Below are 17,151 nucleotides of genomic sequence, written 5' to 3' on the forward strand. Positions count from 1 at the left end.
TCACTAAAAGAAATCAATAAAAAGTAGATTGGACGTAGGCACTTGAGTTTCTTGCCGAACCAATTCAAAACTCTCGTGCTCAATCTTCTTTATGTTTTTCCGCTGCTATTTATCTTGCTTGTTTGTTTTGCTTTGCTTAACCTTAGAAGTAACAGTTCATCATACTATCACATTTGGTCTGCAGTCCGTATTCCATAAACTGAGACAAATAGCTACAGTCAGAACAGTTGTTACTCTCATACTTCAGCAAACATTCATCTTAATACTCGTTTAGTCTTTCAATATTATTCGAAGTATTTACTCATTTCTTTTGTTCTTATAACTCACTTTAAATCAATAAAGTTGAAGTTAATTTTTTTAATATAGTACCTAATTCACCCCCTCCCCCTCTTAGGTACTTGAATCCATAAACTCAACAGAGGTCACCTCCGGAAAACTCCTGGGACACGTCGTCAGCAAAAGAGTCATTGAGATTGATCCAACCAAAATCAGGACCCTTCAACAAATGCCTCGGTCTAAGAACGAGAAGGAGATTTGTGGATTTCTCGATTAGGTTCAGTACATCAGCCGCTTCAAAGACAAGCTCATCATGATTTGTGAACTAATCTTCTAGAAGCTTCGCGCCTCCGATTACACCGATTGGGACGACGACTGTCAAAAGGCCTTCTACATGATAAAGGAAATACTATCAAACCTCTTGTCCTCATGCCACCTCAACAAGGGATTCCCTTATCTCTATACCTGACGGTCACCGACACAAACATGGGAGCAATGCTAGCGCAAACAATCGACGGCGAAGAACGAGTCATCTACAACATTAGCAAAAATTTCATTGAGTATGAGACAAGGTACACCCAACTGGAAAAGACATGCCTTGCCCTAGTATGGTCAACAAAGAAGCTGTGGCACTATGTGCTCAGCTACACGGTGCACATCTACTCCAAGATGGACCCGGTCAAGTACATCTTGGAACAACTCGTACTAAATGGAAGGCTTTCTAGATGGACACTCATGCTATCTGAATTTGATCTTAAATTCGTACCCCTCAAGGTTATCAAGGGAAGGGCAGTCGCCGATTTCCTAGAAGAAAATCCCGTCAACGAGGATCCAGCGACCGACACATGGTCACTTCCTGACGAAGACATCCTTTGTGCCGACTCCGACCCATGGGACCTATACTTCGATGGTGCATCTAATCTGAGAGGATTCGGGGTAGGAATCCTTCTAATATCGCCAGAGGGGGAACATGTTCCGATCTCGGGCAAGCTAGACTTCGCCATCACCAACAACGCAGCCGAATATGAAGCATGCCACATCAGCCTACAGGCAGCCATCACACTTGGCATCAAGAGATTGAGGTTCCACGGCGATTCCTCACTCATCATCAATCAGGTGTCCGGGTTATGGAAAATCCGAAGTGACAGCTTAGCTCCCTACCGAGCGAAAATCAATCAAGAGGCCGAGTTCTTCGACCAAGTTGACTACTTCCACCTGCCACGGGAGGAAAATCAATTTGCTGATGCCCTAGAAAAACTTGCCGCGCTCGTCAACATACCTGGCGACATGACATCAATGCCCCTGTGCGTCAAGAAAGGAGCGAGCCAGCTCACATCTGTGCCATCAATAACGACGAGGAAAACCATGATGAACCCTGGAACCAAGCCATCCTAAACTACAAAACTAAAAATATATTCCCTCATAACTCTGATCCAAGAGGACAAAGAGCCATCCGTTTACTTGCATCACAATTCGTTATGAACCAAGAACAATTATACAAAAGAACACCCCAAGGGATTCTCCTCCTTTGCATTGACCATCACAAAGCCAAAAAAGTCATGGGAGAGGTCCACGAAGCAGAATGCGGCCCTCACATAAGCGCAATGATGCTGACCCGAAAAATCATGCGGTTAGGCTACTACTCGACCACCATGGAAGCCGATTGCCGCAACTACGTCAAACATTGCCACAATTGCCAAATCTTCGCCAACATACAACACATACCACCGTCTCTTTTATATACCATGACATCTTTTTTTGGTGGAAATGTAAGTAATATTATAGCTCAATCCTAAAAGGGATACAAAGTTCACCATTACAACCATTCCATTTTATCTAGATATCAACTCTAGATAATTACCAACCAGATAAAGCAGAATATAAAAAACTACATTAAACTACATTACACCCCGTAACCTGCACCAATTAACATCAGCCTGCTTCAAAGTCCCTTTATCAATAGCCATTAAACGTAGCTTGCTTTCCTTCTGAATACATTTAACCTGCACACTAGGGAGAGTGACATAACCCTCTACTCTGCACTTGTTCCTTGCAGTCCAAATGTTATACTGCAAAGCCACCACCAGAGAACTAAGCACAAAACGCACTAAACCTGAGCAACCCCTCTGCCTGAGCATCTGAACAGGGCCAGTAATGCCTTGAAACCTCCCAGGAAGGTCAAGCCAAAAATAAAGCTGCAGATAACATTGTTCAGCATAAATACACTCATGAAAGATATGCTGGTGAGTTTCTGGTTTTTCTCCACAGAGAAAACAAACTGTATGCTGAGTAATCCCAAATTGCACAATTCTATCTAGGGTGAGCAGTCTACCCTGCTGAATAAGCCATTGATTGAAATTATGCTTACTCAGATTAAATCTGTTCCAGACACTCGTATGCTATTGCACCACTGGATAAGAATGTTCCAACCAAGAGTAACCAGCAGAGATGGAGTATTCATCATCATCACTCATCCACTTACCACTAGTAATAGCTGGTTTTAGTTTCTCCTTGACCTCACAAATTTTACGCCATGCCCATGAACTAGCTGCAGTTGGTGTATAATCCATCCATAGCCTTCCTTTTAGATAAATCTTATCAACCCATTGGATCCATAGATGATCCTTCTTTTTGGCAATCCACCAAACCAATTTCCCAACTGCTGCCATGTTCCATAGTTTTAAGTCCTGCAGACCCAAACCTCCATTTTCCTTTCCTTTACAAAGCACGCTCCATGCCACCAAATGAGCCTTACTATAGTTTTCTGCACCTTCCCACAAAAAATTCCTACATAAAGCTTGAATTCTGTCCATCAGTCCAACATGTAAGACAAAAATTTGGAACCAATAGTTATGAATTGTTGCCAACACTGATTTTAACCAAAACAAGCCTTCCTGAGTAAGAAATTTTCTTCTTATTCCAACCCCTGATTCTCTTAAGCATTCTATCCACTAAAATATTACAATCTCCTTTTGATAAACGCTTATGAGTAATCTTCACACCAAGATAATTAAAAGGGAGAGTCCCTTTCTTGAACCCAGTAGACTCAAGAATAGCAGCTTCAGTGTGATGATCAAGCCCATTCAAAATGATGTCAGACTTGTCATTACTAATATGTAAACCAGAAGCTTCAGTGAAGCACTTAAAGACTTCCATAATAGTGATTACTGACCTTAAATCTCCTCTACAAAAAAGAAGCAGGTCATCAGCAAACATCAAGTGATTGAGTCTGATACCCCTACAGAGAGGATGGAACTTAAAACCAGGAAAATCACAAGCAACAATCAACAACCTACTCAGGTACTCCATGCAAATAGTGAAAAGAAGAGGTGACAAAGGATCTCCTTGTCGAAGTCCTCTTTTCCCAATAAAGAAACCATGAGGTTGACCATTAAGCATAATAGAATAGGACGTAGTAGTCACACATTGCATCACCCACCCAATGAATCTCTGAGGAAACTTAAGACTAACCATCATCCTCAAAACAAATTCCCATTCTATAGAATCATAAGCTTTCCTCAAGTCCACTTTCATCATGCATCTAGGTGAACAATTCTTCCTAGTGTATAACCTCACTAGATCTTGACTGATTAGAATATTTCCCATGATGCTCCTCCATTTAATGAAAGGAGATTGTGTAGGAGTAATTAGGTAAGGCAGCACCCCAGCAAGCCTTTGATAAAGCAGCTTAGAAATCACCTTGTAAATAGTATTACAACAAGCAATCGGTCTAAACTCCTTAACTAAGGATAGATTCTCAACTTTTGGAATCAAGACCGGATTTATGCAGTTCAGCTGCTTCAACAACTTGCCAGATTGGAAAAAAATCTTTAATAGCATTGCAAATGTCCCCTTTGATAGTATCCCAGCTAGACTTAAAAAAACAGCTAGAATACCCATCTGGCCCAGGGCTTTTCTCCCCAGGAATAGAGAAAATTACTTTCTTAATTTCAGCATCAGAAGGAATCTCACACAGTTTATCCCAATCATCAGTGTGGACTTTTTCACCATTGTCAATAATATGAGGATAGAACCCAGAAGTGGCAGAACTAGTCCCAAGCAACTCTTTATAATAGTCCACAAAAGCATCCAGGATCTCTTCAGGAGAATTACAGACCTTTCCTTCAGCATCCTCTATACTAATGACCTTATTTTGTATTTGTCTTTGCTGTATGGCTTTATGGAACATAGCAGTGTTTGCATCCCCATCTCTAACCCATTGCACTTTTGCTTTTTGCCTCAGAAAATGATCTCTAGCCTGCGCCAACATCAGATAACTAGCTCTTGATTGGTATTCCACATCCATTAACACAGTATTCCTAGGATAATTTTGAAGCTGCTTTTGACACTCAATACGGGCAGTGTAAGCAATATCAGTGTTCCTCTCTATATCAGAAAAGAGATGTCTGTTAAGTTGTTTCAGGCTAGTTTTTAAACTTTTAAGCTTCCTCACCACTCTATACATAGGAGTGCCTTGAACATCAAGAATCCGTCCTCTTTTAACCACATATTTATACTCTCCTATCTTGCTCCACATATTGACAAACTTGAAAAGTTTCCTCCTAGGTAGAGCAACACTCTCACAGTCAACAATACACTGGCAATGATCAAAGTACCCATCAGGAGCAAATATGCAAAATAATCAGGCCAAGCATTCACCCAGGCAGAATTAACAAAAACTCTATCAATTCTACTATAAACTCTTGTTTCACTAGGTTGTTTGTTAGTCCAGGTGAAAAAAGCTCCCATGGATTTCATATCTTGAAGGTCACAAGAAGACATGGCATTTTGAAAAGGGAACATTTCAGCATCTCGAACAACCTTTCCAATTCTCTCATTTGAGTACATCACATTATTAAAATCACCAAGAACCACCCAGGGATCCACAATACTCCATACCATTAAGGCATCCCAAAGTGGCATTCTCTCCTCAATCTTATTGAAACCATAAACATAAGTAGTAAAAAATTCAACATTAGTAGCTTTATCTTTAACTTTAAGATGAATGAACTGAGCATCCATAGAAAGAATATCAACATGGATTTGGTGACTCTTCCACAGAACCCAGATTCTTCCACCAGCATGATGAGCATTATTGTTAATAAAGGACCACCCACTACAGACATTATTAGCTACAGCATTGAGAGATCCAGGTTTAACCCTGGTCTCAAGGAGTCCAAATTATGACACCCCAGCATGATGCATATACCACTTCACATCTCTCTGCTTGGTATCACTATTAAGACCCCTGATATTCCACACACCAAATTTAGTCATGAGAGGATGAAGGCACTCCCCCCCCCCCCCTCCTTTATCAACCAATTCTGCAGCCTGGATCAATTCACTATTACAGTTCACAATGAAATCACTTGTTTTTCCATCTGGCATTCTAGACTCATGCCTAGTCACCCTAGTGAGGATCCTGGCAGGAGTGAAGATAGTACCTTGTTGCCTATGCATGGGAGTACAACCAGGAGTAATTAATCCATAGCCAATCTCAGGAGGCTTATCAGAACCTTTGACAGTTGGTACAGAGGGTTGAACAGCCAAGACAGGGAACTCTTTTGGGTCCAAATTCCGCTCAGGTGCAACCTTCTTCCTCCAAACCTGTTTAGGCCCATTCTGATTGACAACTACAGGCTTCCTAACAGGTCTAGTCCTCCCTCTACACTGCACATCCTTATGTCCAACACCTTTACACTTGAGGCATGCAATGTGCAACCAGTCATATTCCACCAATACAGTCACCTCCTGTCCATTCTCGTCTTCAAATTGGAATTTATCTGGATAGCTCTTGTCCACCTCAACTTCCACCATTACTCTAGCATAGCCCAAGAGCCTCCTCTCGGTAGTGAGCTCGTCAATTTTAACAAATTTGCCAATGAGACCAGCTAGTTTCCCTAGGCAATTTGAACCCCAAAACTTCAAATCTAACCCCACTAACTTTGCCCAAATTGGAACAGTGGCCACAGAAACCTTAGAGATCTTAACATTAGGGTCCCAGGCACGTAGAATGATCGGCTTACCATCAAAGAGAAACATACCCTGGGCCAAAACTAGTTTCTGATGTTCCAACTTGGCAAATCTAACAACAAACAAACCATTCGGTAGAAAGGAGATTTTAGAGATATCATAATTTTGCCATATACGCCTCAAATATCCATCTAAAACCTCCCATGGAGGGTTAGCCCCCATAACATAACCATAGACATCTAAATTCCAGTATTCAATTTCTTCCTTAAAATCCTCTACTGTGAGTTTTAAGGGTTTACCTTTCATCGGACTTTCAGGACACTCCTCTTCCACAATAGGAGGAAGCTTACCCTCACCACTACTGGATTTCTTCTTTGATCCAACCTCCGTCCATTCAGGTGAAGAATTAGGGTTTACTTCCTCAGGTACTACATATCCTGCCGCTGCAAGCAAACTGGCAACCTCCTGTCGAATCAAGGCTATCTCGGCAGTCCGTTCCAGTGTAACAGTCGGAGAAGAGTCAGTAACCTGCGAAGTAGAATTTGTATTCATAGGATTATTTTTATTATTATTTGGTGTATTACGAATTTGAGATATACTATTTGATTACATATTATTGTTATTGGAATTACTATTATTATTGTTCTTTGATTTAATTGAAGAATGAGAAACAGAATGATCCTTCGCCATTGCAGAAGAATGATGAAACCCTAGAGAAAAGAAAATCGCACTCGTTCTCTAGCTTTCTCTCTCTTTATTTGGTACATTATAATTAGGTATCTTTAAAATTTGTGATTTATACCATGACATCACCCTGGCCTCTCTCGACCTGGGGCATCGACATCATCGGGAATGTCATCCCGATAGGCACCAAAGGGTATTGCTTCGTCCTCGTCGCCATCGACTATTTCACCAAATGGGTGGAAGCACCGTCCTATGCAGTCTTGACCGCCAAACAAGTGGCCAAGTTCATCCAGGGTAACACCATCTGCAGATATGGGGTACCCCATGAAATCATCAGCGATCAAGGCTCTCACTTCCGGGCGGAAACACAGACCTTGCTGGACAAATACAAGATCAAATGACGTCGGTCATTCCCCTACCGTCCCCAAACCAACGGAGCGGTGGAGGCAGCAAATAAAACTCTTGTCACCATTATCAAGAAAATGCAAGACAACTACCGCGATTGGCCGAGCAAACTCCCATTCGCACTCTGGGGATACCGAACCTCCATTCGAACACCGATAGGCGCCACACCCTTCTACCTAGCATATGGTATGGAGGCGGTTCAACCGATAGAGTTAGAGGTCCCATCTCTACGCATCTTACTCGAGAGTCAAGTTCCTGAGGCGGAATGGATCCGTCAAAGGTACGAACAACTCACACTTCTATACGAGTGGCGGCTCAACGCCTTGCACAACGTCTAGCAATACCAACGACCTATACAACGGGCATTCAACAAGAAGGTTAAACTCAAGAAGATCAAGGAAGGCGACTTGGTCCTCAAGTCGGTTCGAGCACCACTACCCGTCGATCCGAGGAGGAAATTCAAACCAAATTAAGCCGGGCCATACCTGGTCAAGAAAATACTTTCGGGGGGTGCAGTGAGACTGAGTGACCTAGAAGGGGAGGATTTTACAAACCCGACCAACCTAGACCAACTCAAGAAATACTACCCTTGAACCGTAGCGACCACCTACCTCCCCCTAGTTTTACAACTACCGACCACCTTAAACCCTTTCAAGTCAAGTTCCTCAACGCGTTCTGATTTGAAATTGCAGGTTTTATCGAGTCTAAGTTGCAGAACCTTGCCCGTTATGAATGCCCTTTGATCTGTCAAAGGCAACATCCATTTGCACTAAAACAAAAAAACCCCCCAAACTACGAGCATGGTTCGATTTCACCTCTTTAGGTGGACACGTAGGCAGTCCTTCTCATACAAGAGGGATACAACCACAAAACCCAATCAAAATTTACAAAATATTTCGAACTACGATCATGGTTTGATTTCACCTTTTCAGGTGGATACGTAGGTAGTCCTTTCTTACACAATAAGGATACAATCATCCCCATAATAAATAAATAAAAAAAAAACATCCCCATAAAAAAAAACATTCCCATATATTTACCCACATACAAAACATCGCCCATATCAACTTTCAAAAAAAGCAAGGGAAAACATTCCCTTTCCCACAAAAATACAAAGAAAGAAGCTTTCAATAAAAATATCGATGAGGCGGGATTGCACCGAAAGCTTCAAATTCAAGAATTCGAAGAGCTTTGGCACAATGCCTATGACAATGCTAGCATTTACAAGGAAAAGGCTCGGTCTTGGCATGACAAGATGGTGACAAGAAGGGTTTTTGAAGAGAGACAAGATATATTGGTTTTTCAAAGTCGTCTCAAGAATTTTCCCGGCAAGCTAAGGTCGAAGTGGTATGGGCCTTACAAAGTCAAGAAAGTCTTTCCACATGGAGCGGTGGAGTTAGAAGACCCGACCTCGGGAAAATTGATAAAGGTCAATGGGCAAAGGTTGAAGCATTACTTCAAATGAATCAAGTTACAAGGTGAAGAGGATCTTCTTTTAGAAGATCCAATCTACAAAGATTAAATCTCCAACAATGGCTACGTCGAGCCATCGACATTAAATAACGAAAAATTTGTAAATATTCTATCCCAATTTAATTGCTTTCCTAGCGTAGTTTATTTCCGCAATTTATTTCCTTGCATGTTAATTTCGTTTAATTAATTTAATTTGCATTGACATGTAAAAAGCACTTGAGGTTTGTTAAATGATGTAGTGATTTGCAAAAACCCTCTTGGAAGGCATGCCCAAGAGGAGATGAGAGTCGGGTTAAATAGACAAGTTCATTGGAGGAAGCTTTGAAGAGGGATCAAGGGAAATAAGAGCCAAAATTGGCTAAGTATTAAAATTACAATTAAAAGAAACAAAAATCAAACTGCGAGGCTAGGCGCAGCCTGCGCAGAAGGCTTGCGCAGCTGCGCACGATTGCGCAGGCAAACCCATATTTTTCGCAACGTGCGCACGACTGTTTTCTCAGTTCTTTACCTTTCTCAATCCCGTCTTATACTTCATTCTATCCTAACTCCTTCATCGACAAAACCCCCAATACTCCATCTCATTCATTCCAACAGTCATCAAATCATCCTATATCATCATCAAACCTGAACTACCATCACCAAATTCTTCACCAAGTTCGTCGTTGCTATCAAAAACACATTTAAACCTCCAAATTTCTGACAAAAATCCCCCAATTTCACAAGAACCCTAAAATTTTTCGGGTTAAATTGAAGCTTTCTCAAGTGGATTTCTCGGTCACAAAGGGGTTTTTATGCAACATCCTTCTTCATTCAAGCAAGTTTGAGAATTTCCGGGAAGGTATAACAACTTTCCTCCACTCCCTTTGTTTTCAATTTGTTTAATTCAATTTACATTGTTTAGTTGAGTTCAATCCTTGCTTTTGATTGCTTATTGGGGATTGTTGGCAATTATTTTCTGTTAGTGAAGGAACAATTCAACAAAACTACCTTAAACAACCAAGTTTGTGCTAGTGCACATAAGGTGTTTGTTGAATTGCCCCATAGAAAATTTTTCAGGTTTTGGTTGTCTTAAGTGATTTTTGAAACTTTTGTAAGAAAAAAAAATGGTTTTTGGCCTTGGAAAAGGGAAATCAAAGAAGAGAGGAGAGTCCTCAACCCAAGCACAATCCGATGCACCACCACCACCACTTAAGCCTTTGAAATGTATACATTTGCATTACAAAACTTTCTGAGTACATGTCTAGATCCAATCTAGACATAGGCCCTCTAGCCTTAGAATAGCTCCCACTGTTTTCACAGTGTGCGGGACTCATCCTTCTTGCACATCTCATGATTGCAAGTGTACTCAATTTCCGTTGTATATATCTCTCATTGTTCTTTATTGCCTAGAACGATTCTAGCATCTCTATTTCATAAATAACATAGCCACAATGATTCCTTAACCATCTTCACGTGTTTTGAATATGGTTTTGTCTGAAACCTTTCGCAATCTCAATTGTCATTTGTGTACCACTCTTACACAAATTAGTTAATTGCATCAAAAACACTTAACTTTCCTTCCTGAATGCTTCTTCAAGCACTTAAGAAAAATCTATATGGCTACTTGGTGACTATTACTTAAATTCGATTTTGAAACAATTCATCATACTCAAAGTATATGAAGTGTTATACATCATTACTCATTTAATTGATCCGGCAGCGGAAGCAAATGGAATCAATCAAATATGTTCAACATGATTGAACTAGTCATGAATCTTATCAACATAGGACTTCTTATTTGACGCTAATATCATGTGGATTGATCTCCATAAATCCGGATATTGAAGATGTATTATAATACTCCAAAAGTGTCAAATTATTCCCAATGATCAATATGTCATCCACATATAAGACTAATTAAAATTTCGTAACTCCCACTAAACTTCATGTATAAAGACAACTTCTCAACCTATTGAGAAAAGTTTTATCACATGATAAAAATGTTGATTCCAACTCATTGATGTCCTACTTAAGACAATCTCTTAAGTTGCACATTATTTTAGGATTGCAAGAATCTACAAAACTCATGACATGTATTGAATACATTCCTTCTAATTGAAGAAGTGGGTTTTAGATTCACTCGCTATATATCATCATAATGAAATACAATCCCTAAGAAGATTTGAATAGTGCAAAACACTTTGCAACTAATCAAGCTTTGATATCTCTCTTTGATATCCAACAATTCCACTTGGAATTGATTTAGGATTTTCATGGCTCTAAGCCTTGTATTGAGTTGTGATTTAAACACTCTTATTTAAGTCATATGATCATTACTTTCCAGAAGTAACTTGAATCAAACAATTTCTTTGTAAGTTTCAAGCTCTTTACTTTCTAAAAGTAACACGAATTCATCATCTCCAACAAGTGATAAGTTCAACCTCCTAGGTTTCGAAGAAACAACATCATGTAGCCAAGAAAATACAGTTTCTTGCGACATACAAATTTCATACAATTTTAGACACAATTCTTTTGTGTCTCTTGAATATTTTCTCCTACTCTGTCTTCTAGAAATAAACTTGTATTATAGAAAGACAGCTTCACGAGCCACAAACTTGTTGTACTCGTGATTATTGAAAGAAAAAATGAGCATTTGTTTCTTGTGAAAACTTACAAGCTTGGTACCCTACTTATTCATATCTCATATGAATCGTTTTAGATTTAGTGGAAAAATAATTTAGACAAATGATAAAATCCCCAAAAGGATCAAGTAACTCAAAGTTACTTGATTGAAGTCCAAACCATATCGAATAGGGTTTGATTTCTTTATCCAACCACACATTATCCCATAATGCGTGCAAAGAGAGATTAACTTGTGATACTATATCACATTTCCATTGGCTTATATCAAAGTCTTCACTTTGATAATCCCATCACGATTAAATCGTGATTTCTGGAACTCTTTGAACTTCTTAAAAGATTTCTCTATGTACCTTATTAAGTGAACACATTAGTGTCAACTTAAATCGTTGGTAAAAGAAAATGATCAACCTATTCTGGATCAATGATTTACAACCTCGATCTCCTTTTCAACCAAAAAGCACGAGACATCTTTCTTTGAATACACGATACGCATATACCATAAGATTAACAATCTAATGGTTCCAAGAGTACTCGATAACTCTTTGCGTTCATCATTCCAGAATTTAAGGTTTAATCTTGGGTTACCAATTTGAGTCTTGCATCATCTACATGTATATTATTCTAGTTTGGTTTACAATATAATCACCTTTGATAATGGGCTAGCCATACATCAAATCATGGTGTATAGGGTCACAAAAGTGAAACCTCTTTTGTATCTTAACAAAATTATATTCTTATTTAGAATTTATTCACTTAATAGTCATAATTAAGGTATAAATATAAACCCAAAACTAGATTGAGTACACAATGACTTTATCTCTCGACATCATTGTTGCTAGTCGTCATATTCTAATCATCTTATGTATCAAATACAATGATGAAAACCACCATCGGTTTCTAATATTGACGAAGTAGTAATAGCAAAATTTATGTCAATCAAATAAACATTTAAAGAATAAGGTCCCATTAGATGTCCCACAACTAACTTGCTGATTCTTCAATAATTTGGGGTAGTTTCCTTTCTAGCGTCCAACAATTAAGACAATGGAAACTTTATCGGTCGGGATTGATAGGTTTAGTATCGTTATTCTCAATAACTTTACTTTTACCATTACCTTGTATCAATTCCATTCTAATTTTACTTCTCTAAACCTCATCCTTTTCTTAACAGTTTAAGAGAATGCTTCCACTCATTTTAATGAGTCTTTGCTAAGACAAGCAAAATTGAAATTCATGAAGACTACTCTTCATTCATTTGTTAAATCTTAAAACTTTCATTGAAGTGGTTGCGGTATTTCGGTCAATTACGCTTTCTAACAAATCTAGTCACCAAAATGATTTAACGTTTCAAAGTACCTAACTCAATTAAGCACATGAGAAACAATTCATTGTAAGTAGATATATTAGTCAAAAATCAAAAACCCTTTTGATCACGAATAACTTTTAGCTATACTCTTCATAAGAGATCCTTGCAATGGATAATACGAGGTTTTTAGAAGAAAATTCAAATTTATCTTTAGTTACGTTGTTTTAATGGAGATTTGAAGTAAAATCGAAATGATATCGTATATAATATGAGGTATAGAATTAGAACAATATGATTAACGGAATAATGAAAACAAAACATTTATCGTTATAATAATACTTGTAAATAATTTAACAAGTAAAGCATTTACATAGTGACCTCTACCCAACTATCATAAATGATTCCAAGATCCAAATTCATATTAACTTGGGCACACTTTGGCGATACAACCCTCATCAATACAACTCGGTGGATTAACTCTTTAATCGATTCTAATTTTAGAATCTTGGTCGATAAACTTACATTAATATTTATCTTTAGCCCAAAACACATCCGGCTATGGTCGAGAATACTTTTGTTGAGTTCAACCTAAATTTCGAATAAATGTGTCCATGATCTAAATTCACATTAACTTCGGCACGCTTTGGCGATATAACCCTCATCAACACGAATTCGGTGGATAGACATTTATCACCCACTTCCCCTACGTAACAAGGTTTGTACCCCGGTTTGGCCGAGCGCACTCCCTCACGAAATAGGTTTTCATGGTTTCTAATTTTTGGTAAGGCTAAGTCTCAATTGTTTATTTAGCGAGAGGTCATGTCAATTTATTATCTATCACGTTTTAAGTGAAATAAAGTGGTGAACTACGATAATTGTAATTGACACGGTCGATAAACTCGATTTAAAATACATGTTTAGTTATGGCGATTTAGCGATGCATGCAACATATAAATATTATGCAAAGCATAAAAATAAAATCCTAGTATGGCCTTCCTAAAATAGTAAATCTAATAAACTATTACAAATGCGGAAACCAACTCCTTTGGTCCCTTGAACTTCATATTGCACGCACTTCAAGGCAACACCTTCTTTGATGGACCGCCTTCTCGAATGACACCGTCTTCAAGGAACTCCGGAATAATAAAATTACAAAATGAATTACATAATTTCCTATTATACATTTGTAATTAAAATTTAAAACTATTAAATTACAAAATGGTGATACGAGATCACAATAATTACAACCGAATCGATATTCCCATACATTTTGGATAATACCAATTAAAAACTAAGGCCATACTAAGTAAAATTACATAATTCAAAAATTATATAAAACAAAAATATGAAAATCATAAATAAAATGCAGCATTATAATATGTATGAACATGCTTAATTTTATGCTAAATCGCCTTTTTAGAGCCAATATCGTATAATTTATCGGTTTTTATGGATTTGCGTGATTATAACTTGTTAAAATCACAAAATGTCTCATAAATTCATATTTATGTTCAAGTTAATTACCCTAACCATCTTAGGACTCAAAACATAGTCTTCACTAATATTTTGACAATAACTCAACATGATTTCTTAATATTGTTCATTATGGACCAAAAATACAAAATTATGCTATAAACTTCAAATTAAATTATAAAAATTTCAAATAATTCCAAAATTTGCAATTTAAACTCATGAACATTCTGGAAAAATACCATAACACTCATAATATTCAAAACATAGGTTAAATATTTCGAAAAAACTATCGAGAAAAAACAATGGTGCGGTTTATCGGTTTTAACAAATATGACCATAAAATATGAGAAAAATTATTTTCATCAACTTTTCACTTTTAGATCTAAAATATATGATAAAATGAAACATATGACGTTTTTCTTTAGTCATGAAATATGTTTTAGCATTATATACTAAATAAAGTCACTATTTATTGATGTTTTACTCAAAAATCCATAAATCATGCTAATGGAGTCCAATACCTCTAAGATTTTTACACACACTGAGTAAAAATGCATGTGACAACATATTAAATTTTCATGACCAGAATCAAAATATAACTCATATTAACCTAATAAACCTTTAAATTCGATTTAAGATTATAAAATCCATATTTCATGGAAAATAACTTGGTTTATTACGAGATTTAACATGCCATCAGTAGATAATATATGTGAAAACATATCCAAAAACCACTGAAAAATTCGAAGTTTAGCTATTTTTCGTCCAGAAATGACATTTTTCTCATAAAAATCACATTTTAATGCCAATAATATATAAAATGAACAATAAAATTCATAAATGAACCAAAATATCCCAAATAAATTTTAGGACCAGAAACTTTAACATGCAAAGTGATTTCATGATATATCATAATAAACACAAAATTACAAGTTTTATTTGTTAATAAGATTAACTCGGAAAAACAATAAACCGATTTGCATGCAAACAACCTAAGGCTCATGATACCACTTATTAGGATTCATTAATCTCATTAGTATACATATTCATAGTATGATAGTTTAATTTAGTCATAAAATTAAAACAATATCTTATGCATGCAAACATAAAACAAAGTAGAGAAGAAATCGTCACTTCTGATCTTACATTGATGTTTCGGATTAAAGGGCACTAGCAAGCTCACCTTCTTACTAGTTCTTGAGCTTTCTAAATGGAAGAATAAGATTCAAGTGGAGAATATCTCCTAAGGAATTATACCCAAGGCAATACTCTTAATAATTATAATTAATATGATCTAGTATTAATTAAAATCTTAACTTAAAATTGACACAAAATATTGATTTTGTTCTCCTCTATTTCGGTTAAGAGGAGAGCATTTTATGAGTTTTCTTTCTCTAAGTTTTTCACAAAATGTAGAGAGTTGTATTTTTCTTAATACTAGAAAAAGTAGAGTAGTGAATGAATAATAGAGGAATCCATTTTGTTCCTCTTGATGGAAAAACCGGGGGGGGTAAAGGGGAGTCAATGCATGGTCTTGTTCTTCTCAAGATGAGACTGGGCATGCAAGGCTCGATATTAGGCTTAATCATTATGTTTCCATTTAAAAATAAAACACAATATTAACCCTAAACCCCTCCATAATTTCGGTACACTAGGATAAAATGGGTAGTCCATTTTATTTTGTCATTTGTCAATTTTGTCACATGTTGCATGACATGTCACAATGCAATGTATTTTTAACATATTAAAAATTAACATATTAATAAAATATGTCACATACAAAATTAACTAGTAATTCTTAATTACTTGTACCAAAATGGTTTATCGAATTATAAATTTCAACAACTTGAATTTATAATAAATTATTCAATCCGATTCAATTGTTTCATAAACAATAATTTAATCTAAGTAATAAAACAATTTGATTACTTAGACCGTAACTCATTTAATCGAATTACAATGAGTCACGTTACTTTTACTCACAAAATCATCCGTCAATTTTAAGCAATTTAATTAACTCGTATCGGCATACGATTAATTAAATAATCAATTAAGAGTATTACCCTAAAGGTATGACCTCATGGTATCAACTGATCACCACCATCGCACGACAGTAATGTCAAACTCTAGTCAGCCAATTATTAGCGATATGTGTGGACCAGTTGACAGTAAAATATTACTTTCCCTCTTGTATTCTTAAATATGAGATTTAAATATGTGATCATCATGATCTACAATTGTGATCGCATTATTGTCGAGGACACATGCTCCAACAATTATCATATATTATTAATCTTACCATAACTAGGATTTTCACCAATTATCTTATTATTGTCATAACATTATTATTATTATGATGATTATTGATATTACCTTCCCATATTATTATTATTATTATTAATTATTAATTCTCGATGCAAATCTCCATCACACTCATACTATACTAATAAGTTTCGGTCCAATTAACAATGACACACTGTCCAACACTCAATTATTAGCTAAGCCCAATTCCCCACTCATTCATTATTTTATTATATTATTCCGTCTTTATTGCAATTATTATTACAAATACCTTTTAAATTAATTACTCGAATTACATAAAATATTCTTATAAATACTTATCAAAATACGGGGTATTACAAACGTGATTTTACCACGTCTCAAAGCGACCTAAACTACCAATGAGGTCCATTTCAAAACAAACTGACTCAATTTAAGCTCAAACAGACGCTTATTTTGTCAGACATAAGACCGTCGCAAAAGGCAAAATTCCAATTTTGCTCAAATACCCAACAAAGGTTCAAAGTGACAAAGACGGTTTTCCTTGACTACAATACAACCTAGTGGGGCACACAACTCAAGCAAATAAACTTGACTTTGTGAAATGAGACGGTTTTCTCGTCTCATTCACGGTTTTCGAGCTTAAGGAGTGGGAACGG

The 17,151-nt window shown here is 36.8% G+C and overlaps 1 protein-coding gene across 1 annotated transcript in view; it reads right to left on the reverse strand.

Moving 5' to 3' along the window:
• Positions 1–4,033: 4,033 nt before the first annotated feature.
• Positions 4,034–17,151, reverse strand: part of LOC141607794 (uncharacterized) — a 62,712-nt gene continuing 49,594 nt past the window's right edge. Inside the window, exons 2-4 of the mRNA XM_074427142.1 lie at positions 5,486–6,777; positions 4,936–5,392; positions 4,034–4,873 (exon numbers count right to left, since the gene is read on the reverse strand). Of these exons, the coding sequence (XP_074283243.1) occupies positions 4,034–4,873; positions 4,936–5,392; positions 5,486–6,777 (2,589 nt within the window). The remainder of the gene's footprint in view (positions 4,874–4,935; positions 5,393–5,485; positions 6,778–17,151) is intronic.

Source organism: Silene latifolia, chromosome 10 (assembly GCF_048544455.1).
Source record: "Silene latifolia isolate original U9 population chromosome 10, ASM4854445v1, whole genome shotgun sequence".
Taxonomy (NCBI): Eukaryota; Viridiplantae; Streptophyta; class Magnoliopsida; order Caryophyllales; family Caryophyllaceae; genus Silene; species Silene latifolia.